This window comes from Sus scrofa, chromosome 6 (genome assembly GCF_000003025.6).
Source record: "Sus scrofa isolate TJ Tabasco breed Duroc chromosome 6, Sscrofa11.1, whole genome shotgun sequence".
NCBI lineage: Eukaryota > Metazoa > Chordata > Mammalia > Artiodactyla > Suidae > Sus > Sus scrofa.
In genome coordinates, this window is record NC_010448.4 from 149,784,052 (window position 1) to 149,809,238 (window position 25,187).

Sequence of the window (25,187 nt, forward strand, 5' to 3'; positions counted from 1 at the left end):
ATATCTTTTTCCACCCTTCTATTTTCAGTTTCCTATATTGTCTTATTTAAATGAGTTTTTGTGTACCATATAGGTACATAATGGTTTTCAATCCATTCTGCCAAGTTCTTGTCTTTATAGTGGTGTCTGTAGACCATTTGCATTTAATGTTACCATCATTCTGCTAGGGCTTTAATCAGCCATTTTATTTTTGTTTGTTCTCTTTGCCTCTTGTTTCTCTAGTTTCTTTTTTTCTGTCTTCCTTTAGGTTACCTGAACATTTTTTTAGAATTCTATTTTGATTTTTCTATAGTTTGTTGAGTGCTTATCTTTGTATAGCCTTTTTAGTGATTGCTTAAGTTATTACATATACATAACCTCTCACATTACTGCTTTGATATTTTTAACAGGGTCGAGTGAAGTGTTGCAATCCTATGTACTTTATGTCTCTTTACCCTATAGATATTAAATTATATGCAGACCTCATCTGAAACTGTTACAGCAGCAAGGGGAAGGAGTTCCTTGTTACCACTGCATAGGAATGGATATCCAGATTCCTATATCATCCCCACTGATTCTGTGGGGGGTGGGTGGGACACTCATTACCTTCCAGTAGATAATGAAAACTTCAGCTCCCTACTCTGACGTCATGCTGGTGGGAGTATTGGAATGCCTTGTTTTTTGGTGAATGTGAAGTCAGGCCCCCTCATTTGGCCTTTATTGGTATGGATATGGGTGGGATTAAAGTTTTTCGTGTGACATTTGGCTGGAGTAGGGTGGTTATTATCTAACAGTTTTCTATTTTGCTAGGCTGCTGCTCTCTTGGTCCTTGAGCTGGGAGGAGCATGCTTTTGTTGTGTGTGTTTGTTTTTCCTGTGTTCCTTGGTGTTTCTGGGTTGTAGGCTTCTATAGAATCAAGTCTGGAACATATAAGGCAAAAAGAAATTTTAGATAACTCACTGTTGTGCTATTCCTTGGGTCCTCAGGTCCCTGTTGGTCTGCCTTTTTCTCTCCACTGTTCAGAGCCTTCTTGTGTTTATTTTATACATAATGTATAGGGTTTGTAGTTGTAATTAGTGGGAAGAATAAAGTATGTCTAGTCCATCTTCCTAGGAGTGGAAGTACTTCCTTATGACTTTTGATGTTGAACACTTTTTCATATGCTAACAGGACATTCTTCTATCTCCCTTTGTGAATGTCTTACCAACTCCAGCCCACCCCTGCCCATTTATTTGTGTGGGTGGTTTGTTTTGATGATGTGTGGGATGCCTTTATGTATTCTAGATGCTAGCCCTTTATTAAATATATTTTGTAAATAATTTCTCTGAGTGTGTTTTGCCTATTCATTTTCTTGTCTTTTTTTTCTTTTTAATTTTATTGAAGTGTAGTTGATTTGCAATGTTGTGTTAATTTTTGCTACACAGCAAAATGACTCAGTTGTACACACACACACTATATATATATATATATATATTCTTCTCCATTATGGTTTATCACAGTTGTACACACACACACACACACACACACACACACACACACACACTATATATATATATTCTTTTCCATTATGATTTATCACAGGATATTGAATATAGTTCCCTGCGCTTTGCATTAGGACCTTGTTTATTCAATAAGATCTTAACGGTCTTTTGATATATCAAATTTTCTTTTATGATTATCCCTTTCCTGTGACATGGCTGAAAAACTTTTGACTACTCCAAAATTTTGAAGATAGATATTCTCTTATATTTCTTTTCTAGCAGCTTTATAGGTTTAGTATTGATGTTTATGTCTGTGGTCCATCTTAATTTAATTTTTGTACATGTTCTGATGTAAGGATTGAGATAAATTTTTCCCTCCATAAAGATATCCATTTTTTTCCAGCAACAATTGTTGAAAAAGATTTCCCTTCCCTGATGAATTGGGAATGCTGCTAAGGACGTCATGATAGTACATATCATGTACTTGGTAGACTAGATAAGATAGAATGCGTATGAGAGAAAATCATGCATTGTAGAGCTTTGAAGACCAGTTTAAAATTTTGTTCTATCATTTTGTCGTTATTTCAGAAGTTAACTTATTTGAGCATAATTGCCTTTATTTATAGAATTGAAATGATAATTATCTCTAACTTACAGGGTTTGGAAGAGGTTTAAATGAGAAAACACATAATGATAATAATGGCTACTCTCTTTTAAGTGTTTATGATATGATATTCATTATCTTAATATCTTTTTATTTTTTGCTTTTTAGGGCCACACCCACGGCACATGGCGGTTCCTAGGCTAGGGGTCTAATCAGAGCTACAGCTGCTGGCCTATGCCACATCCACAGCAATGTGGGATCCAAGCTGTATCTGCGACTTACACCATAGCTCATGGCAATGCCAGATCTTTAACGCACTGAACAAGGCCAGGGATCTAACCTGCAACTCTGTGGGTTTCTAGTCAGATTTGTTTCCACTGTGCCACGACAAGAACTCTGTATTGTGCTTAATGTCTTTAAAATGTTGTTGCTCTACCTAGTTCTTCAGTCTAAAGTAGAGGTTAAAGCACCTTCTTTGTAGTAATGCATACTTGCCTGCACAGTAGGTAGGTCTCAGTGTTTTTGTCACGCTGAATATCTTGAGAAATAACACATTCTTCCCTGCACATCCACAACTGCACAGTATAATCTTTCATAGTTTTGCATGAATAGTTTTTTCTTTCTTGAATTAGACAGAAAATAGAGTATTCTTAAAGAGTATAATTTCACCTTGGCTAAGGAATACCAGAAGCATTCTATTATTGCTAATAATACTTTTAAAAGGGTCTGTGTATTAGTTTCTTATGGCTGGTATAAGTGTATTCTTTTTTTTTTTTGCTATTTCTTGGGCCGCTCCCGCAGCATATGGAGGTTCCCAGGCGAGGGGTCCTATCGGAGCTGTAGCCACCGGCCTACACCAGAGCCACAGCAACGAGGGATCCAAAGCTGCGTCTGCGACCCACACCACAGCTCACAGCAATGCCGGATCCTCAACCCACAGAGCAAGGCCAGGGATCGAACCCTCAACCTCATGGTTCCTAGTTGGATTTGTTAACCACTGAGCCACGACGGAAATTCCTATAAGTGTATTCTTTCACAGTGCTGGAGTTCATAAGTCTGGAATGAATATCAGTGGGCAGAAATCAAGGTTTTGGCTAGGTCATACTCTCTCAGAGGCTCCCTTCATTATCAGTTTTTTGCCTCTTCTAGATTCTGGTGGTTGCATATGGCCACATAACTTCTATGTTTAAGGCCAGGATCTTGAAATCTCTTTTTGCTGTGTCTTCATATGGCTTTCCTTTCTTTGTGGCCGAAATCTTCCTCTCTCTTTGAACAAGGATACATATGATTGCATTTATTGATGTTTTTACAAATAATAAGTAGAATATATATTTTTAAAAATAATTTTTCTTAAAGTTTTAAAATCCTTGTATCTGCCTCTCCCTTTCTACCATGTCTCACATTCACCCCTCTTTGTAAAGGTGCCCCTTACTGAAGCAGTAGATCCAGTGGATTTGGAAGATTACCTCCTTACTCATCCTTTAGCTGTGGATTCTGGGCCTTTAAGGGATTTGATTGAATTCCCTCCAGATGATATTGAAGTGGTTTATAGTCCTAGGGACTGCAGAACCCTTGTTTCAGCTGTCCCTGAAGAAAGGTAAGGAGACATTTAACTCTTTGTGGTTTTAGTGTAACTATTGAAAGGCTACTTGCCATTATGTTATTTAGATTCTATTTCTTGTGGTGCTGTTGTTTTCTATTATATGAATAGGATTACAGAAGCCAAATTCACAAACATCATTGCTTTCCTGTCTAAATTAAAAAATATGTTTTTTTGTTTTAAAATAGTGAAATGGATCCACATGTTAGAGATTGTATAAGAAGTTATACAGAAGACTGGGCAATTGTGATCAGAAAGTAAGTTATATGTTTATTATAACATTTAAAAATACTTAGTAGGATCTATAAATGGACTAAAGGAGATTAGTACTAATTATGAGACCTGAAAATTCATCAAAAAATAGCTGAAAAAGTAAAAGAAGAACATTTGTATATAGATATTTTCTCTTTCGGAGTTCTACAATTACTTTCACTTACTTTCCTTATGAAATAATAGGTTCGTGGAGATACTATTTTTCTGTATTAAAATAGATCATTAATAACTAATAATATGTAATGATAATGATTTGTAGTCTGATTCTTTTGGGAAATCATGGGTAGATTTTGGTGAATAATTTGTATTTCTCAAAAAGAATTCAATTTACCGAAACTTAAAGGGTTAGGTTAAATTTAATAGCCAGGTTTCCAGATTAAGCTGTTTGAAAGGTCTTCGCCCTTTATTAATTGAATATTTAGAGGTTCTTGACCCATACATCCAATCAAGTAAGTATTTGTAAAAAATAATGTTTTATTTCATCACAAAACTTGTATTTCTTTCTTTTTCTTTTTTTGCTTTTTAGGGCCGCCCCCCGTGGCATATGGAGGTTCTCAGGCTAGGGGTCTAATTGGAGCTGCAGCTCATAGCCACAGCCACAGCAATGCCAGATCCTAGCAGTGTCTGTGACCTACACCACAGGTCATGGCAATGCCGGATTAACCCACTGAGCAAGGCCAGAGATCGAACCCGCAATATCATGGTTTCTAGTTGGATTTGTTTCTGCTGTGCTATGATGGGAACTCCACATTTATATTTCTAATGGATGGCATTTGAAATGTTAAGTCAGATTAAGAAATAAAACTCCTTTTTCACTAATTTGCATAATTAGGAAGAGTCTTTATCTTGAAACTTCTTACTCTTTTTTTATTTTTCTAAAGGAAATATAATGACTAAAGTGGTGGAAAATTCTGTTATGACATTATAGTTTTGAGAAATGAAGTTACCTGTGCTAAAATGTACTAGCAGCAATGATGTATCAATTGCTTATTGTATTGCTCTTATGGCCATTGTCTTATTTCACTGCATTTAATACTGTGCTAAGCATACCTCTTGGGGATACTGCTGACATGCTTTTTTAGTTTTAGTGTGACCTGATAAAAGCACAGTCTGCTACCCTTTATAAAGAAGAGATGTTTTTATGGACTTAAAATTTTGATAGGTATTTTGATAGCCAGATTTTAGACATTACTGAAGAAGATTGTTCATCTGTCAGATAATTCCAGTCTTTACCTCTCTGCACATGTGTTGGAAACTTATAATCAGAAATCTTAATGAAGAGATTAGTTGTAAAAATTTATTAACTGCAGAATCATGGAATCTATTACTTAATTCTTTTTCTTTTTTTTTTTTTTTTTTTGGTCTTTTTAGGGCCACATCCGCAGCATATGGAGGTTCCCAGGCTAGGGGTCTAATCAGAGCTGTAGCTGCCAGCCTGTGCCACAGCCACAGCAATGTCAGATCTGAGCTGTGTCGGCGACCTACACCACAGCTCATGGCAACTCTGGATCCTTAACCCACTGAGTGAGGCCAGGGATCAAACCTGCCACCTCATGGTTCCTGATCAGATTCGTTTCTGCTGCGCCATGATGGGAACTCCTACTACTTAATTCTAATCATGATTCAGTCAAGAAGGTATGGTAGTTAACATTTATGGTTATTTGCTATATGCTGGGCATTTTATTGGGTCCTTTACACTGATCTCATTTAAGGTTCCATCAGATAAGGTAGCTCAGGCTCAGAGTAGTTAAGTAACTTCTTTGAGGTTCCATAGCCAAAAAGTGGCATTGCCAGGATTAGAACCTAGGGGCATCAGATTCTAATGCTTATATTTTTTTCTGTTATACTAGATATTATTTGTTTTTATTTATTATGGAAGACAAAAGGGATGCTTTTGGTGGACTTGAAGTTTTAAAGTATCTCTAAAATATAAAAAATGTGGTTGAAACACAATCATATGACTGAAAACTACAGCACAGAAAACTATGGAGAAGATATATGCTAAAGCTTCAGTACTGCTTTAAGCTCAGAAACAGTAAACACAGGCAGTGGAAGGGGAACCTGTGGTAAATGTTGAACATTTGGTTACTTTGAATCTCCTCCCATACCCTCTCTGCACAGAAATGGGAGCAGAGGTAGCTGCCTATTTTTAAAGCACTAATTATGGGAGCAAGGGAACATACCATGCAGGAAGGAGCCCTCATACCCAGAAGACTAGATACCAGGTGGACTCTGCCTGGTAACATGAGGTCCTCTTCTTCATAACCACTAGTATGTGCTGGGCTAAGCAGATATGCAGTATTTCTAGCAGATGTGGGGTTACAGAATAAAAAATGAGTGTTAGAACCTAGAATTGTCAACTATTTGATGAAAAACAATGCACTTGAAAGAGAATTCTCAAACTACAAATAAAAGAACTAACTTAAGAAAGAGTTAATAGAATACTGATCAAAACCCATATGTGTAACTAATATCCTCAGTGAAATGATATGGTAATCATATAAGAAATCAACTAGTTATCTTTGGAAGTAAAAATTTTGTTCAGTTAAAAAAAATATTGAAAACTCAGCAGACAGTTTTAATGGCAGAGTGGATGTGACTGAAAAGTAGGATACTAAATCATAAGATGAAACCAAAAATTTATAAGGTACTGAGTATCTGTAGTTTTCCCAGAGAGAAACACTTTCTTTTATTTTGTAATTATGCTGTGATGTGAACATCAGGTAACTGGTATTTTAATACCTTTAGCAACAAGACATGATGTGAATAATTCATATCAAGGGTGATTCTTTACTGTCTCATAAATTTACTTATAGAACCATATCATCCTTTGATAATTATCATTGTTTTTGCTCCAATTAAAAATTTCCCTAGTTTGACTATATGAGGTGTGGAACAGTAATTGCTCTTTGATCTTAGGGTCCCTGATATTCTTGGACAATGTAAAAGAAGTTTGCATTAATTTAAGTTGTTCTTAGCCTGATTTATATAACTGTATGTGTTAATGAAGAATATGTATATACAGTGGTGTAGATTTTGCTATTTTTCATTTTGAAAGTTTGAAGCTTTAGGTTGTATAAGATCTTTTATACATGAGATACACCAAAATGTGTTTGGCTCTTTGAAACTTTAAGGTGTTTAATGCTTTATATATTTTTTGCCTTTTAAAAATTTAGATTGTTTTGAATGGAGTATATATTTTCTACTCTCTTATTTTTTAACCTGGCTTCCCATCCTTTCCTTTTACTGACCAGTTCTCTGTATTGAAAGGACGTAGATTCTGTCCACATGATTGTCAAGAAAAAGGACAGTATGATTTACTTCTGGAAACTCATAATCTGCTTTGTAGGTGGATTAAAGGAACTCTGCATGGAAGTGTTCTTAAACCTCTGGTTAAACATTTAAAACACTCAAAACTGTCAGAATACACTCTTACTATGTAAAGAAATAATGCAGAAAACATTTGGCTTATTATATAATGATGATGAAAAAGTGAAAAATTTGCAAACATTTGTATTTACTTAATTATTTTATTTTGAATAGATATCATAAACTGGGAACAGGATTTAATCCTAATACATTAGATAAACAGAAAGAAAGGCAAAAAGGTTTGCCAAAACAGGTCTTTGAATCCGATGAAGCTCCAGATGGCAACAACTACCAGGATGAACAAGTAATACTTTTATTTTTAAATGACTATAAGAAGTTGTTTTAAAATAGTTTATTTTTTATTTATTAATTAATATATTAATGTTTTGCATGGCAGGATGATCTTAAAAGACGTTCAATGTCAATAGACGATACTCCAAGGGGTAGCTGGGCCTGCAGTATTTTTGACTTGAAAAATTCACTTCCTGATGCTTTGCTTCCCAATTTGCTTGATCGAACTCCAAATGAAGAAATAGACCGTCAGAATGACGATCAAAGGAAATCAAACCGTCACAAGGAACTCTTTTCTTTGCATCCATCACCAGATGAGGTATAGATATTTGAATATAAAGGGGCAAATGATTAGTAAGATAGATGTTTTGAGAGTATGCGTTGTATATAGTATTTTAATAATGGAGGGAATAAAACTTAACTAGAGCTATGCTTTTTGTAAATGAAATGTAATTGAGCACACTTGGGATCTAATGACTCCTGTTTGAGGATAAATAGGCCATTCTTTTCTGTGTTCAATTGTGAAGACTAAACGTAGTAGATTAATAAAATAAGTTCTTACAAAATAAATTGTAGAGAGTTGAAATATAGTAAGCATGTTCATTTTGGTGTTGCTTGTTAATTTGCAGGAAGAACCAATAGAACGACTTAGTGTTCCGGATGTGCCCAAAGAACATTTTGGTCAAAGACTTCTTGTAAAATGTTTATCACTCAAGTGAGTATTTATTTTGTGTACTAATAACTTTTATATTCTAGAATAACATTTTGATAAGTATAACAACATCCTAGTAGATTTTATACTTGTATTTTGTCATTTTGAAAATTACTATTCTATGCGTAATTTTAAGTGCTACCAAGCATTTAATCTTGTCCAAAATGCTGAGCTTTAGACCATTTTTGACCTCTTTCTGACAACCTGTCTCCGCTGTACAGTTAGTCTTAAAATTTGAAAAAAAAATTCACTGCAATCTATAGTATTTATCAGACACTGTTCTTGGCTTGGGGGATACGAAGACAAAATATCGTTTTCTTTAGGGTTGATTTTAAATTTACTACATGGTAGGCTTTGTTTTTTCTGAAATTTGGAAGTAAGGTAAGGGTTGATTTAGACTGTGAAAGACATACATATAAAAGTGTGTTTCAGGAAGAGGGGTAGTATGGACGGTGTAGCACAAATGTAGAAAAATACATGATATTGAGGTAATTTATTTCTGGAAGGAGAATTTCTCTTAAACTATGTGTTTTATATTTATTTCATTTTTTAAAAGGTTTTATTGAAGTGTATTGATTTACAGTGTTGTGTTAATTTCTGCTGTACAACTGAGTGATTCAGTTATACATATACACATATCCATTCTTCTTTACGTGTATTTTTAAACTACTTTATCCTTTTCCTTCCTAAAGGTTTGAGATTGAAATTGAACCCATATTTGCAAGTTTGGCTTTATATGATGTCAAGGAAAAGAAAAAAGTAAGGTTATATAATTTGAACATAGTCGTTTGTCACAATCATAAGTTCAGAAGGCTATTTTTAAGTTGTTTAATAAGAGAAGGAAGTAAGGATTTTTTGAGAATTAAGAAACATGGATATTTATTTATTTTTGTCTTTTTAGGGCTATACCCATAGCATATGGAGGTTCCCAGGCTAGGGGTCCAATTGGAGGTATAGCTGCCAGCCTACTCCAGAGCCACAGCAATGCAGAATCCGAGCCGAATCTGTAACCTACACCACAGCTCATGGCAGTGCCGGATCCTTAACCCACTGAGTGAGGACAGGGATCGAGCCTGTGTCCTCATGGATACTAGTCCAGTTTGTTAACTGCTGAGCCACGGTGGGAACTCCTAAACATGGATTTTTAAAAAGAGAAAATAGAAATTTAAGACTTAACTACGAATTTTTTTTTAATATAAAATAGTTTAGTTGACCTAGTTTTTATTTCATTGAAAGAATTCCAAGACTGAGTATGTATGATTTTTGTGAGTTTTTATGAAATGCACAGATTTTTAAAATAATATATTAATATGCTTTTTAGATTTCAGAAAACTTTTATTTTGACCTTAATTCTGAGCAGATGAAAGGATTATTACGTCCACATGTACCACCAGCTGCCATTACTACCCTGGCAAGATCAGCTATTTTTTCTATCACATATCCTTCCCAAGATGTTTTTCTTGTAATAAAGGTGAGAATAATTCTATGTATATTTGTCTGTGTTGTGTCTGTATACTTGTCTCACTATCAATATTGCAAACTTTTCATAAGCAAAAGTTTTATCTTCACCTTTTTTTAAAGTTATTTATTTATTAAAAAAAATTTTTTTTTAATGGCCACACCTCTGGTGTATTGGAAGTTCCTGGGCTAGGGGTCAAATTGGAGCTGCAGCTGTGGCGTATGCCACCGTCATACTGAACCAAGCCACATTTGCTATCTATACCATAGCTTGTGGCAACGCTGGACCCTTAACCCACTGAACGAGGCCAGGGATTGAACCCACGGACACTGTGTCAGGTTCTTAAGCCACTGAGCTGCAACAGGAACTACACCTTTTTTTTTCATCTTAATATTTCTTAACATAATATTGGACATACACTACAGTGCTAACTAGCTTTTTCTTCAATGGGGAGCTTTGTTTTAGGGTTCTCCAGAGGAGCAGATCAATGAGAGGGAGATACACACTGCATACACACATGCACGCACACACACACAAAGAAGGACTGATTCATTTTAAGGAATCAGCTCATGTGATTGTGGGGGCTAGCAAGTTTGAAATGTGTAGGGCAGGAGGGCAGCTTGGAAATTTAGGTAAAAGTTGATGTTGTAGTCTTGAGTCTGAATTTCACAGAGCAGCAGACTGAAAACTCAGGATTTTTGTATTGCAGACTGGAGAATTCCTTCTTTGGTGAAACCTTAGTCTTTGCTCTTTAGGTCTTCAGCTACCTGAATGAGGCCTACCCACATTATAGAGGATAATCTCTTCTACTCAAAGTCTGACTTAAAAGTTAATCACCTCTAAGAAATACCTTCATAGCAATATCTAGACTGGTACTTATAGCCTAGCCATGTTGGCATTTAAAATTAACCCTCATAGGAGCTATGCTATGATCTTATCACTTAGTTCCTAAATTATATAAATACTAAAATCTAAATCATTGAGATCGTGGAGCATTATGATTTGACTGACAGCCAATTAAGAATAAGGATTACAAATTCTAAAATCTGAATATTACTAAACTACTTAGCTTAGGGTTATTTAAGAATAATTTACCTTAACTTGACCTTGACTTGAGAGTACCCTAAATATATTCTTTAATCATTTTATCTTTATTTATATAAAATTATCATAAAAAGGTAATGAATTTTATAATAAGGTTGTAAAGTGGATTTTCATGAAATGAATTTTATTTACCCACAGGAATAATGTCCTAATTTGTGGACACATTACTATGAATTCAGGTTAAAATAAATCTTAGTTACAATGAATAGTCCTGCAAGCAAAGATTTAGCAGCAGTCTCTTCAGAAACTCACTTAAGAGTAAAAGTTCTAGATATTAATGCAATGACAAATGCATATACACAGGTATTTTACATGGGAAAATAATAACTCTTCATAAAATAGAATATATTTGAGGAAATGAGCTGGAAAGATAGAGATGATGATTGGAATACTGACTACTTGAAAATGAAATTCTTCATACTATATGATCCTAATTGTGTAAAATATAGGCACATTTACCTATACACCCATAAATATTTGTATATACATAGAAAAAGACTTTTCTATAATTTCAAAAATATGAGCAGGTCAAAATGTTATACTAATTTTAAAGAAAATGCACTTAGGAGGTTTTCTTAAACCATAGTCCAGCAGGATGTTTTTGGTTTTTGAGAGAAAAATCCCCTTGAGCTATGTATTAATTTTTGCTCTGTAAGAAAAAAAAAAAAAAAGACAAAATCCCAGTGGCCTGCAACCATAAGCAATATTTAGTTCATGTATATGAGTTGTCTGGTGGTCAGCTGATCTAGGCTGTAATCTGTTAGGTGGTTGTGCTTCTTCCAGCTGTTCGTAGGTTGGCTGGGGGTCAGTTGATTTAGCTGAGTTGTTCTTAAATTTCTCTTTTCTAGCAGGCTAGACTGGCATATTCTCATGGTGACTGTGGGAGTGCCAAACAGCAGACCCCGTTGCACAGGCTCTTTTCAAACCCCCTTTTTTTTTTTTATAATGGTTTTTATTTACAGTGTTCTGTCAATTTTCTACTGTACAGCAAGGTGACCCAGTCACACATGTATAAATTCTTTTTTCTCACATTATCATGCTCTATCATAATCTTTTCTAACCTTTAGTCATGTCACAGTTAACATTTTATCGATAAAAACAGGTCATATGACTGAATACAAAATCATGGAGTTCTGATATATACTTGGCATCTTTATTTAGAGGAATTGCAGTGTCATATAGCAATGAGAGGGGTAAAAGAAGGGTAAAGAATTGGGGGTATTGTAATCTGTCACTGTCTGGTGTACTGGGATCCTCGCTCAGCCAGGTTTATTAATATTTCTCGCACATTGTGCATGGCTCTTTAGCATAATTACTTTCTGGTGAATATGTGAAAGGGTAATACTACTATGTTTGGATTATTGTTTATGTAAGTCTGCTGTTTTAGAGAATAAAAAAAGCACCTTGAAAGGAACCTACAAATTGACAAAAACTTGGATTACAATAGGGTAATGGTGATAAAGTTTGCTTGAAATTATTTTAATTAATTTTTAATTGAAGTATGACAAAGTACAAAGTCATATATATATATTTTTTTTTTTGATGAATTATCCCACAATGAATACATTTATGTCATTAGATTCCCAGGCTAAGAAACAAACATTACATGAATCCCAGATACTACCCTTGTGCCCCATCCTGTTCATTGCTCCTTTTTTTTAAAATTTTTATTTTATTTTTTATTTTTTTGCTTGCTTTTTAACACTGCATTACTGGGAACACAGTATGTATACTTTTGACTTGCTTTTTTCTGGGTTTTTGTTTTTTTGTTTTTTTTCGTTTTGGTCTTTCTGCCTTTTCTAGGGCTGCTTCTGCGGCATATTGAGGTTCCCAGACGAGGGGTCGACTCGGAGTTGTAGCCGCTGGCCTACACCAGAGCCACAGCAATGCGGGATGCGAGTTCACGCCAACGCCATATCCTTAACCCACTGAGCAAGGCCAAGGATCGAACCCGCAACCTCATGGTTCCTAGTCGGATTCGTTCACCACTGAGCCACGATGGGAACTCCTTTTTTCTTTTTTTGGTCTATTTAGGGCCTCACCTTAGGCATGTGGATGTTCCCAGGCTAGGGGCCTAATTGGAGCTATAGCTGCTGGCCTACACCACAGCCACAGCAACACCAGATTTGAGCCATGTCTGCAACCTACACCACAACTCATGGCAGGGCCGGCTCCTTAACCCACTGTGCAGGGCCTGGGAGTGAACCCACATCCTCATGGATACTAGTTGGCTGGTTACCGCAGCGCCACAGCAGGAACTCCCTTGACTTGCTTTTTTCCATTCTACACGGGTGTGTGCTTAATCTGCTGCTGCATGCAGCAATTTGAATATTCATTTATTTTGAATATTCATTTGCTTTGTTGTATTTCATTATATGAGTTTATCATAATTTATTCATTTTAGTGATAGTAGACATTTTGGTTCATTCCATTTTATGGCTCTTATAAGTAATTTTTTGAACATTAGCATTCCTTGAGGATAGACATATATACGCATTTCTGTTTAGCATATTCCTGAGAGTAGAATGACTGAGTGATAGGTTATTTGTGTGACCTTTGGTAGACGCTGCCGTAGAGGTTTCCACAGATTATTTGGAAGTGACATGTAAACGATATGTCATGTAAACTATATGACATGTAAACTATAACTATGCCCAGATTTTTATTGATTTGTAAGAATTCTTAATATATTCTGGATGTTATTTTGTTGTTGGTTATTTGTAGTCACATTTTTTTTTTTGCCACTCTGTGCTTGCTTTCTCACAGAACGTTATCGTGTTATAAACCAAAGTTTATAGTTTACGTGCTCTAACTTATCAAACGTTTTCTTAATGGCTGTGGTGTTTTGTTTTCTGTATATGAACTTTTTACCTCCCTCGCGTTCAAAAACATACTCTCTTAAGTGATCCCTTAAAGGAGTAATTGTTTCACCTTATATATGTAAATTTGGAGTGAAGTAGAAATGAAGTTTTATTTCCCATGGCATATGGATAACCAAGTGACCCTGCACTCTTTATTGAAAAGACTGCTTTTTCTCGGACTGCTTTTGCAAAGCATCCTATGTCATAAATCGAATGTTCATATATATGAGATTTTTTTCCTAGAGGCTTTTTTTGTTCTACTGGTCTGTTTTGTCCTAAATTGGCACCAGTACTACACTGTTGTAATTATTGTAGTTTATAACATATAGTATGTTTTTTTCCTCCAGCTTTATTCTTTAAGATTGGCTTGAATGTTCTTGACCCTTTACATTTTTATATAAATTTTTCTTGTCAGTCCCTCTTCAGTCCCCCTCTCCCCCCATACTCTCTCAAGAAAGAACTCAAGATTGCCTTAAATATATTGATCAGTTTGGGAAAGTTGACATCTTTAGACTGTTAGGTTCTTCAGTCAGTGAAAACAGTATAGCCCTCCCTGTGTTTAGGTCTTTTCCTCCTATAATTTCCTGGTAATTAGATTTTTTCAGAAAAATTATTGAAGTGTAGGTGATTTATAATGTTTTAGTTTCTGCTGTACACCATAGCGACTCATTTATACATAATACATTTTTTCATATTCTCTTCCATGATGGCTTATCCCAGAATACTGAATATAGTTCCCTTGTGCGGTGCAGTAGGACACTGTTGTTTATCCGCCCTGTAGGTAATAGTTTACTAACCCCAAACTCCTAATTCTTCCCTCCCCCGCTTCCCTTCACCCTGGGCAACCACAAGTCTGTTTTCTATATCTGTGAGTCTGTTTTTGTTTCGTAGATGTGTTGATTAGTGTCATATTTTAGATTCCACGTATAAGTGTAATTTGATATTTCATTTGTCACTGGTATTTGGAAATTCAGTTATCTTTTCTTTGTAAACTTTATAGTTCATAACGTGCACAGGGTATACACTTTCTTTAATTACTATGTACTCAGTTATGTAACCACCATTCAGATCAAGGTATAACATTACCCAACAGCCTTCTTTGTGCCCTCTCCTGCTGCAGTGGCCTGTATCAGCATAGATTAGTTTAGTCCCTTTTTGAATTTAGTATAAAAGGATATATATATATAAATCATATATATTCTTGTGTCTGACAGTCTAAAGAATTATGACTATGATTCATCATTTTTGCATGTAGCAGCAGTTGGTTGCTTTTCATTCTATATAATATCCTGTTATATGACTGACTATCAAAGTCTGTCCATTCTAGTTGTCAGTGGACATTGGGGTTATTTCTCACTTTTGGCTATTGTAAGTAATGCTGCTGCAAACCTTTTCAAGTATGATTTTTGGTGCAAATATATATTTGTATTTCTACTGAGTATACAGATAGGTGTCGAATTAGTGGATTAGTGTGTGTACAGCTTCAGCTTTAGAAACAACCAGTGTTCTGACATGGTGAGTCCAGTTCTCACTCTCATCAGCAGTGCTTGAGAATTTCATTTCCTTCATTTCCTCCTTAATATTTGTTATCAGGTTTTATTTTATTTTACATTTTAATTTCATTAATTTTTAATATATTTCATTTCCAGTATATTTGCAGGGTTATATCAATTTGGTTTTAATTTACAGTTCCCTGATGATGACTGAGAATGTTGAGTGATATGTTGGCCATTTCGATATTCTGTTTTGTGAAGTGCTTTTTCAGACAGTTAGTGCTTTTTTAACTTATTCGTATACATACATAACAAAAATTTTAAGTGTATGTAGGATACATAAGTTTTAAATGAAAAAATACAGCTGTGTAGTCATTCATTTCATTGGATTATTTTCATTTTAATTATTAATCGTAATAGTAATCTACTGATTTGTAGGTGCTCTTTATATATTCTTCATGCACTAAATTGAAGTATCAACTTTAGTGTGGGCTAAGTTCTTATGTATGCTTGATTTAGTGCCTGAACTTTCATCCTATTTTACATACATTTTTAAATTTTTATTTAAAGTTTTTTTTAAATTTTTTTTTGTCTTTTTAGGGCCACACTAGCAGTATATGGAGGTTCCCAGGCTGGGGGTCAAATTGGAGGTGTAACTGCTGGCCCACACCACAGCCACAGCAACATGGGATCCAAGCCAAATCTGCTACCTACTCCACAGCTCACGGCAATGCTGGATCCTTAACCCACTGAGCAAGGCCAGGGATCGAACCTGTGTCTTCACAGATGCTAGTCAGATTTCCGCTGAGCCATGAGGAGAAATCCATCTTTTTTGTTTGTTTGTTTGTTTGTTTTTTGCTTTTCTGCCTTTTCTTGAGCCGCTCCCATGGCATATGGAGGTTCCCAGGCTAGGGGTCTAATCAGAGCTGTAGCTGCTGGCCTATGCCAGAGCCACAGCAACGTGGGATCCGAGCTGTGTCTGTGACCCACACCACAGCTCAAGGCAACGCCAGATCCTTAACCCACTGAGCAAGGCCAGGGATCGAACCCTCAACCTCACGGTTCCTTGTCAGATTTGTTAAACACTGCACCACGACGGGAACTCCCCTTTTTTTTTTTTTTTTTTAATTAAAGATTTTATAAGGGTAAAGTGAGACAATTTGGAGAAAAATGATATATAGAAACTATTGTATTGGCCACTTAATATTTTATGAGTTGTCTTTTTTAATTTTAATTTTATACTTTGATGTTACATTAAATGGAGATGACTTTATGACTGTACTTTTATTAATAGTTTTAATTGAGGTAAACTACACAAAACATAAAATTTACAATCCTTATCATTTTATGTGCACAGTTCAGTATTAAGTATGTTTACATTATTGTGCAACCAGTCTGTAGAAATTTTCATCTGCAAACAAAACCTTAACCCTCTGTACACATTAAGCAACAGCTCTTGTTTCCCCTTCTCTTCAGCCCCAGACAAACACCATTTTGCTTTCTGTTTCTATGAGTTTGTCTATTCTGGGTGCTTCATTTGAATTGAACCATACAGTTTTTGTCTTTTTGTGACTGGCTTATTTCACTTAGCCTAATGTCTTTAAAGTTTATCCAGGTTGAAGCATGTTTCAGAATTTTCTCCCTTTTTAAGGCTGAATAATAGTTCATTGTGTGTGTATACATACACACAAACACCTACACACCATTTCTTGACAGACACTTGAATTGCTTTTACATTTTGGCTGTTATGAATAATACTGCTGTGAACGTGGGTGCACAAATATCTGTTTGAGTCACTGCTTTCAATTTTACCCACAAATAGATTGAGTTATATAATTTTGTTTTTAAATTTTTGGAGGAACCTCTGTAGTATTTTCTGTAGTAGATGTACAAATAATTACACTCCCAAAAGCACACAAAGGTTCCAGTTTTCCATATCCTTTCCAATTCTTGATATCTATCTGTCTATTTATCTGATAGCGGCCATTCTGATAGATGTTAAGATTGTGGTTTCGATTTGCATTTCCCTAAGGATTCGTGACATTAGTGTTTTTTATATGCTTTGTAGACATTTGTATGTCTTCTTTGGAGAAATGTCTATTCAAGTCTTTTGCCCATTTGAAAATCATATTATAGTTTTGTTGTTGAGTTGTAGGATTTCTTTGTTCTGGATATTAAATCCTTATCAGATATGTGATTTGCAAATGTTTTTAATATTTTCTCTCATTCTGTGGGTTGCCTTTTCACTCTGTTGATTGTGTTGTCATATACAAAAGTTTAAAATTCTGATATAATCCAATTTTACTATTTTTTCTTTTGTTGCCTGTACTTTTTTTTTTTTTTTTTTTGTCTTTTTGCTATTTTCTTGGGCCACTCCCATGGCACATGGAGGTTCCCAGGCTAGGCATCGAATCGGAGCTGTAGCTGCCGGCCTACGCCAGAGCCACAGCAACGTGGGATCTGAGCCGCGTCTGCAACCTACACCACAGCTCACGGCAACGCCGGATCCTTAACCCACTGAGCGAGGCCAGGCATCGAACCCGCAACCTCATGGTTCCTAGTTGGATTTGTTAGCCACTGAGCCATGACGGGAACTCCGCCTGTGCTTTTTGTTGTGTTAAGTCCAAGAAAACATCTCCAAATCCAATCACATGAAGCTTTTCCTTTATTTTTTCTTTTAAGAGCTTTATAGTTTTACATTTATGTTTAGGTCTTTGATCTGTTTTGAGTTAATTTTTGTATGTAATGTAACATAGGGGTCCAACTTTATTCTTTTGCATTGGATATTCAACTTTTTTTTAAAATAGCATTTGTTGAAAAAACTGTTCTTTCTCCACTTGTTGAAAATCATTAAACTATAGTTTTCAGATTACATATCTTTCACCTTTTAATTAATTCCTCAGTATTTTATTCTTTTTGATCCTATTGTAAATGGAGTTATTTTCTTAATTTCCTTTAAAATTTTTTTTTTTTTTTTTTTTTTTGGCCATGTCTGACATGGCCTGTGGAAGTTCATGTAGAAGTTCCTGGGCCAGGGATCAAACCTGTGCCACAGCAGTGACCCAAGCCACTGCAGTGATAATGCCAGATCTGTAATTAACTTGCTATTAATTTCCTTTTTGAATTGCTCATTGTTAGGGTATAGAAATGCACCTGACGTTTGTGTATTGATTTTGTATTGTACGACTTTGCTGAATTTATGTATTCTAACAATTTTTCTGTAGAATATTACAGTTTTCTATATAAAAGATAATGTTGTTTGTGAACAGAGATTATGTTACTTCTTCCTTTTCAGTTTGGATGTTTTTGTTTCTTTTCCTTGTCTCTTTGCTCTGGCTCAGACTTCTAGTACTATGTTGAATAGAATTGGCAACAGTGAGCATCTTTATCTCGTTCCTAATTCTAGAGGAAAAGCTTTCAGTCTTTCTTCACCAAATATGCTGTTAGGTATGGGCTTTTCTTCTATGGTCTTTATTATATTGAGGTAGCTTTCTTCTTTCCGAAGTTACTGAATTTTTCTACCATGAAAACGTATTGAATTGTTTAGTTTTTCTTTTTTTTAAATTACTTAATGAATTTTATTACATTTATAGGTGTTTAGTTTTTCTACATCAGTTAAGATGACCATGTGATGTTTTTCTGTTACCCTGTTAATATGGTGTATTATGTTCATTGATTTTTTTTTTTTTTTTTTTTTTGGTCATTTTTTTTTTTTTTTTTTTTTTTTTTGTCTTTTTGCTATTTCTTGGGCCACTCCCGCGGCATATGGAGGTTCCCAGGCTAGGGGTCGAATCGGAGCTGTAGCCGCCGGCCTACGCCAGAGCCACAGCAACGCTGGATCCGAGCCGTGTCTGCAGCCTAGACCACAGCTCACGGCAACGCCGGATCGTTAACCCACTGAGCAAGGACAGGGACCGAACCCGCAACCTCATGGTTCCTAGTCGGATTCGTTAACCACTGCGCCACGACGGGAACTCCATATGTTCATTGATTTTTGTATGTCGAACCATCCTTGTATTCCAGGCTGGTTGCTTTTATTTTTAAGCTTAATTAATCTTTATTATTTTGCCTTTGACAGCTAGAAAAAGTGCTGCAGCAAGGAGACATTGGAGAATGTGCAGAACCGTATATGATTTTCAAAGAAGCAGATGCCACCAAGGTAGAATGTCATGCCTCTTATTTTCCCCACTTTCATACTCATTAGCAGTCACTACCCCAAACTCAACCCTCCAAATTATAATTTTGGGGATTACTATGCAGAGCATATTAAAGAATTCTACTACCAATTCATTTTTTTTACTATTGCCTACCCATTTTCTTTTTTTTTTTTCCTTTGTCACCTAGCTTGAGTCATGCACTGTACTTCTTTAAAATCTCCCTTAACCCCCAAACTCATTGATTCTTAAAGTTTTTTTTTCCTGGTGAGAATCAAATAAATTCAGTTTTATTCCCATATAATGAAAAAATATCCTATATTTGCAAAAGAGTGATTTTGATGGAACTTTTTCTAGCAAAACAGAAGTATTCTGGGTCTCTCTCTAGCTGTAGGGAATTCAGGGATATGGTAAAAATAGAAAATACAATCTCCATTTTGCCATGAGATGACTAATTTCTAAAATTTAGATAAACTTAGAAAGCAGGAATAATTGGTGAACAATTGGCATAAAATCCCAGATACCCCTGAGTCAGCTATAACAATAACAGATTTTGTATCTTTGAACTGATGACATATTACGGCAGACAGCCAGGAGAGGTGTGATTGAGAAGTATTGGAAAAGTCACCACAATCGAGAAAATGTTTTGCTTTCTGTTTTTTGGAGATTCAGAATAAGAATTGAACCTTTTCTGCTAATACTGCTATGTCTGTGCATATGATATTCTCTGATTCCTTGATATCTGGCTGCAATTAGGATTAAAGTATTCTGGCTTTCCCTAGGTCTTCATTTTACAAATTAAATTATATGCTATCTGAAGCTCATAGGCATATAACTTTGGATTATTTCATTTTTCCCTTATATAGATATATATGTAAGTTTGATAAGAGTACTTATTCTCCTTAAGTACTCTGAAAAGCAGGAATCTACTTTGGAGGTATAATAGATACAGCAATAAATTGTACTAAGATTTATCTTTCCCTTCATCTTCCCAGCCTTGAGTCCTAAGGTAGGACACTGCCGTTAGAACATACCTGAATAATATCCTATTGGAGAGAGTATGTGAAAATTATTAGTGGGAAAAGTTTTCATGCTTGGATCACTGGTTGGCTATTTCAGGCCATCTTAGTGTTTGTTTCAGGGATAGTCTAAAACGAGAGACAGCCCAAGGATATCTTCCAGATAAGCATGCACTCTTTGGATCATTGCTCTTTTTCCATGTGTAGTCCTTTTGTCATGCTTTTTTTGTTTGTTTGTTTGTTTTTCTTTTTTTTTTTGGCTGTACCTGAAGCATGCGGAAGTTCCTGGGCCAGGGATCAAACTCACAGCAGTGACCTGAGTCACAGCAGTGACAGTGCCAGATCCTTAACCTGCTAAGCCACCAGCGAAATCCTTTGTTTGCTTCTTTTATTAAAACTCTAGGCTTATTTATTGTTGGTCTATTTGTGCCTCCCACTCCTACCTCATGGTTGTCATAAGTTAGTGATTGTTTCACAATGGCCCAGCTGTTTCCATCTTTTTTAGAATAATACAATTTTTTAATTTTAATTTTTTGTTGAAGTATTATTGATTTACAGTGTTGTGTTAATTTCTGCTGTATAGCAGAGTGATTCAGTTATACATGTCTATGTATGCTTTTTAAATAATATTCTTTTCCATTATGGTTTATGATAGGGCATTGAATATAGTTCTCTGTGCTGTACAGTAGGATCTTATTGATTATCCCCTCCACGTAAGTTTTTCACCGCCTTAGTCAGATTTATTCCTAAGTGTTTTATTTTTGGGGATGCAATTTTAAAAAGTATTGTTTTTTTACATTCTCAGTTTCATTGTTAGTGTATATGAATGCAACCAGTTTCTGTATGTTAATCTTTTATCTGCTATCTCGCTGAATTCATTTATCAGTTTGAGTAATTTTTGTGTGGAGTCTTCAGGGTTTCTTTCAGATGTAGTATCATGTCATCTGCATGTAATGACAGTTTTGTCATTTCCAATTTGGATACCTTCTATTTTTTTTTTCTTGTGTGATTGCTGTGGCTAGGACTCCTAATACTGTGTTGAATAGAAGAAATGAGTGGGTATCTTTTCATTGTTTCAGATTTTAGCTGGAAGGCTCTCAACTTTTCACTGTTGAGTATTATATTGGCTGTAAATTTGTCATAAATAGCTTTTCTTATGTGGAGATATATTCCCTCTATACCTACTTTGGTAAGAGTATTTATCATGAATGGTTGTTGAATTTTGTCAGATGTTATTTTTTTGCATCTATTGAGATGATTTTGTGGTTTTTATCTTTTGTTTATGTGGTGTGATGCATTGATTGATTTGTATATGTTGAACCATTCCTTGTGAACTTGGGATCAGTCTCACTTGGTCATGGTGTATGATGTTTTTTATGTGTTGTTGAATTTTGTTTGCTTATATTTTGTTCAGAATTTTTACATCTATATTCTTCAGGGATATTGGCCTGTAATTTTGTTCTTAGTGCTGTCTTTGTCTGGTTTTGGTATCAGGGTGATGGTGGCTTTATAGGCTGTTATTGGGAGTGTTCCTTTCTCCTCAGTTTAAGAGTTTGAGAAGAATCCGTATAAATTCTTCTGTGTGTATTTGGTAGAATTTGCCTGTGAAGCCATCTCGCCCTGGACTTCTGTTTGTAGGGAGTTTTAAAATTGCAGATTCTGTTTTACGTACAGTGATTTATCTATTTAAGTTACCTGTTTCTTCTTGATTCAGTTTTGGGGGCTGTATATTTCTGGAAATTTGTCCATTTCTTCTAGGTTTTTCAATTTGTTGATATAATTGTTCATAGTATTCTCTTACATTTATTTTATATCTGTGGTGTTGGTTGTTATGCCTCCTTTTTCATTTCTTATTTTGTTTATTTGGGTTTTCTCTCTTTTCTTCTTGGTAAACATGGCCAGAGGTTTGTCCATCTTGTTTACCCTTTCAAAGAATCAGCTTTTGGTTTTATTGATTTTTTTTCTATTTTTTTCTCTATTTTATTTAGTTCCTCTTTGATGTTTACTATTTCCTCCCTTTTGCTGATGTTAGGTTTTGCTTGTTCTTTTTCTAAGTCTTTTAAGTGATAGGCAAGGCTGTTTATTTGAGATTTTTCTAGTTTTTTTTTTTTTTTTGTCTTTTTAGGGCCGCACCCGTGGCATATGGAGGTTCCCAAGCCAGGGATCAAATCGGAGCTGTAACTGCTGGTTTACACCACAGCCACAGCAGTGCCAGATCTGAGCTGAATCTGTGATCTACACCACAGCTCATGGCAATGTCAGATCCTTAACCCACTGACCAAGGCCAGGGATAGAACCTGCATCCTCATGGATACTTGTCAGATTCATTTCTGCTGAGCCATGATGGAAACTCTGAGATTTTTCTAGGTTTTTTTTTTTTTTTTTTCTCTTCCTGTCTTTTTTGTCTTTTCAGGGCCACACCTGCAGCATATGGAGGTTCCCATGCTAGGGGTCTAATTGGAGCTACACCTGCCGGCCTATGCCAGAGCCACAGTAACTCCAGATCCCAGCCGAGCCTGTGACCTACACCACAGCTCATGGCAACGCCGGATCCCCAACTCACTGAGCGAGGTCAGGGATCGAACATGCAACCTCATGGTTCCTAGTTGGATTCGTTTCTGCTGTGCCACAACAGGAACTCCTTTTCTAGTTTTTTGAATAAGACATGTGTTGCTATGAACTTCTCTCTGAGAATTCCTTTTGCTGCATCCCATTGATTTTGTATGGTTGTGTTTTCATTGTCTCTAGGTATTTTTTAATTTCCTCTTTGATTTCATCATTGACCCATTGGTTTTTTAATAGCATGTTTTTTAGTAGTGTCCATGTAACTGTTTTTTTCTGCTTTCTTTTTCTGTGGTTGATTTCTAGTTTCATGCTGTTGTGGTCAGAAAAGATGCTTAAGATACTTTCTATATTCTTGAATTTGTTGAGGCTTGTTTTTTTTGCCCTAATATGTGGTCAGTCCCAGAGAAAGTTCCATGCACACCTGAAAAGAATGTGTATTCTGTTTTTTTGGGGGGGATGTAATATCCTGAAAATATTAAGTCTAAATGTTTTTTTGTATCATTTATAATCTCTGTTTATTGATTTTCTGTCTAGAAGATCTGTCTGTTGATGTGACTGGGTGTCAAAGCCTCCTCCTATTACTGTATTCTTGACACTTTCTCCTTTTATGTCTGTTATTATTTATTTTATGTATTTGGATGTTCCTATATTAAGTGCATGTATGTAAAATCTTCTTTTTGTATTGATCTTTTATCATTATATAGTGTCCTCCTTTATCTTTCTTTTTGGCCTGTGTTTGGAAGTCTATTTGTCTGATATGAGTATTGATATCCCAGCTTTCTTGTCATTTTGGTTTGCATGAAATATCTTTTTCATCCCATTACTTTCAGTCTCCATGTGTTCTTTGCCCTAAAGTGGGCCTTTTGTAGGTAAAATATTGTCGGCTTTTGTATTTTTATCCATTTTCCTACTCTGTGTCTTTTGTTTGGAGCATTTAGTCCATTGACATGTAAAGTAATTATTGATACATTTTTTTTTTTCCATTTTAAACCCTGTTTTCCTATTGATTTTATATTTCTTCCTTGTCCCTTTTCCTTTTTGTTTTTCCTTTTGTGGTCTGGTGATTATCCTAGTCTTTTCTTTTTTGGCTTTTGTGAATCTCTTGTATTTTTTTTTGGTCTTTTCTAGGGCCGCACCCATGGCATATGGAGGTTCCCAGGCTAGGGGTCTAATTGGATCTGTAGCCGCCGGCCTACACCAGAGCCACAGCAACTCGGGATCTGAGCTGCGTCTGTGACCTACACCACAGCTCACGGCAATGCTGGATCCTTAACTCACTGAGGATCTCAGTGAGGCCAGGGATCGAACCCACAACCTCAGGGTTCCTAGTTGGATTCATTAGCCAGTGCGCCACAAAGGGAACTCCTCTTGTATGTTTTCGTTACCTTGTTTTTCCTGATGTGTTAACCTGTTCTGATATCTGCTTGACTTAGACTGGTAGTTATATAAGGTCAAATACATTCTAGGGGAAAAAAAAAAAAAATCTGCATTTTCTTATTCTCCTTCCCCACAGTTTATGATTTTGATGTTCTCTTTTACATCTTCATGTTCATCCTTTTGATCTTCATGTTCATCCTTTTGATCTTCGTTGGGATTACCATCACTTTCACCAAAATTTTTTTCTTTTTTATGTTTACTTCTAATAAAAATCTGTGTACTGGTGTAAATGATTTACCTTCCAATTGTGCTTTTCTCTTTCCTATAGATTGTTACTTCTCTTCTATTTAGAGAAGACTTCAATATATCCTTTGTATGGGTTTAGTATTGCTGCATTTTTTAGTTTTTGCTTGTCTGAGAAATTCTTTATCTCTCCTATTCTAAATGATAATCTTACTGTGTAGAGTATTGTAGACTATAGATTTTTCCCTTTCAGAATTTTGAATGTATCTTGCCACTTTCTTATAACATATCTGTAGAGAAATCAGCTGATGGGGTTTCCCTTGTAATTCAGTCTTTGTTTTTCTATTGCTGCCTTTAGAATCCTTTCCTTATCTTTTAACTTTTCCCATTTTTATTATGATATGTCTTCGTGTAGGTCTGTTTGGGTTTATCTTTTTTGCGACCCTCTGCTTCTTGTACCTGGATATCTCTTTGCTTCTTTAGGTTTGGAATGTTTTCAGCCATAATTTCTTTCTTTCTGTCTGTCTGTCTATCTTTTTGCCTTTTCTAGGGCCGCTCCCATGGCATATGGAGGTCCCCAGGCTACGGGCCTAATTGGAGCTG

General features: G+C 35.6%; 1 protein-coding gene across 10 annotated transcripts in view; it reads left to right on the plus strand.

Moving 5' to 3' along the window:
• Positions 1-25,187, plus strand: part of DOCK7 (dedicator of cytokinesis 7) — a 226,479-nt gene that overhangs the window by 38,677 nt on the left and 162,615 nt on the right. For all 10 annotated transcript variants that reach the window (XR_002345166.1, XM_021096552.1, XM_021096544.1 and 7 more), the window contains exons 3-10: positions 3,486-3,661; positions 3,853-3,921; positions 7,481-7,610; positions 7,704-7,916; positions 8,227-8,312; positions 9,002-9,068; positions 9,631-9,780; positions 19,305-19,385. Coding sequence is in view for 9 of the 10 variants with exons in the window: in XM_021096552.1 (XP_020952211.1) it covers positions 3,486-3,661; positions 3,853-3,921; positions 7,481-7,610; positions 7,704-7,916; positions 8,227-8,312; positions 9,002-9,068; positions 9,631-9,780; positions 19,305-19,385 (972 nt within the window). In the remaining variant the exon portion in view is untranslated. The remainder of the gene's footprint in view (positions 1-3,485; positions 3,662-3,852; positions 3,922-7,480; positions 7,611-7,703; positions 7,917-8,226; positions 8,313-9,001; positions 9,069-9,630; positions 9,781-19,304; positions 19,386-25,187) is intronic.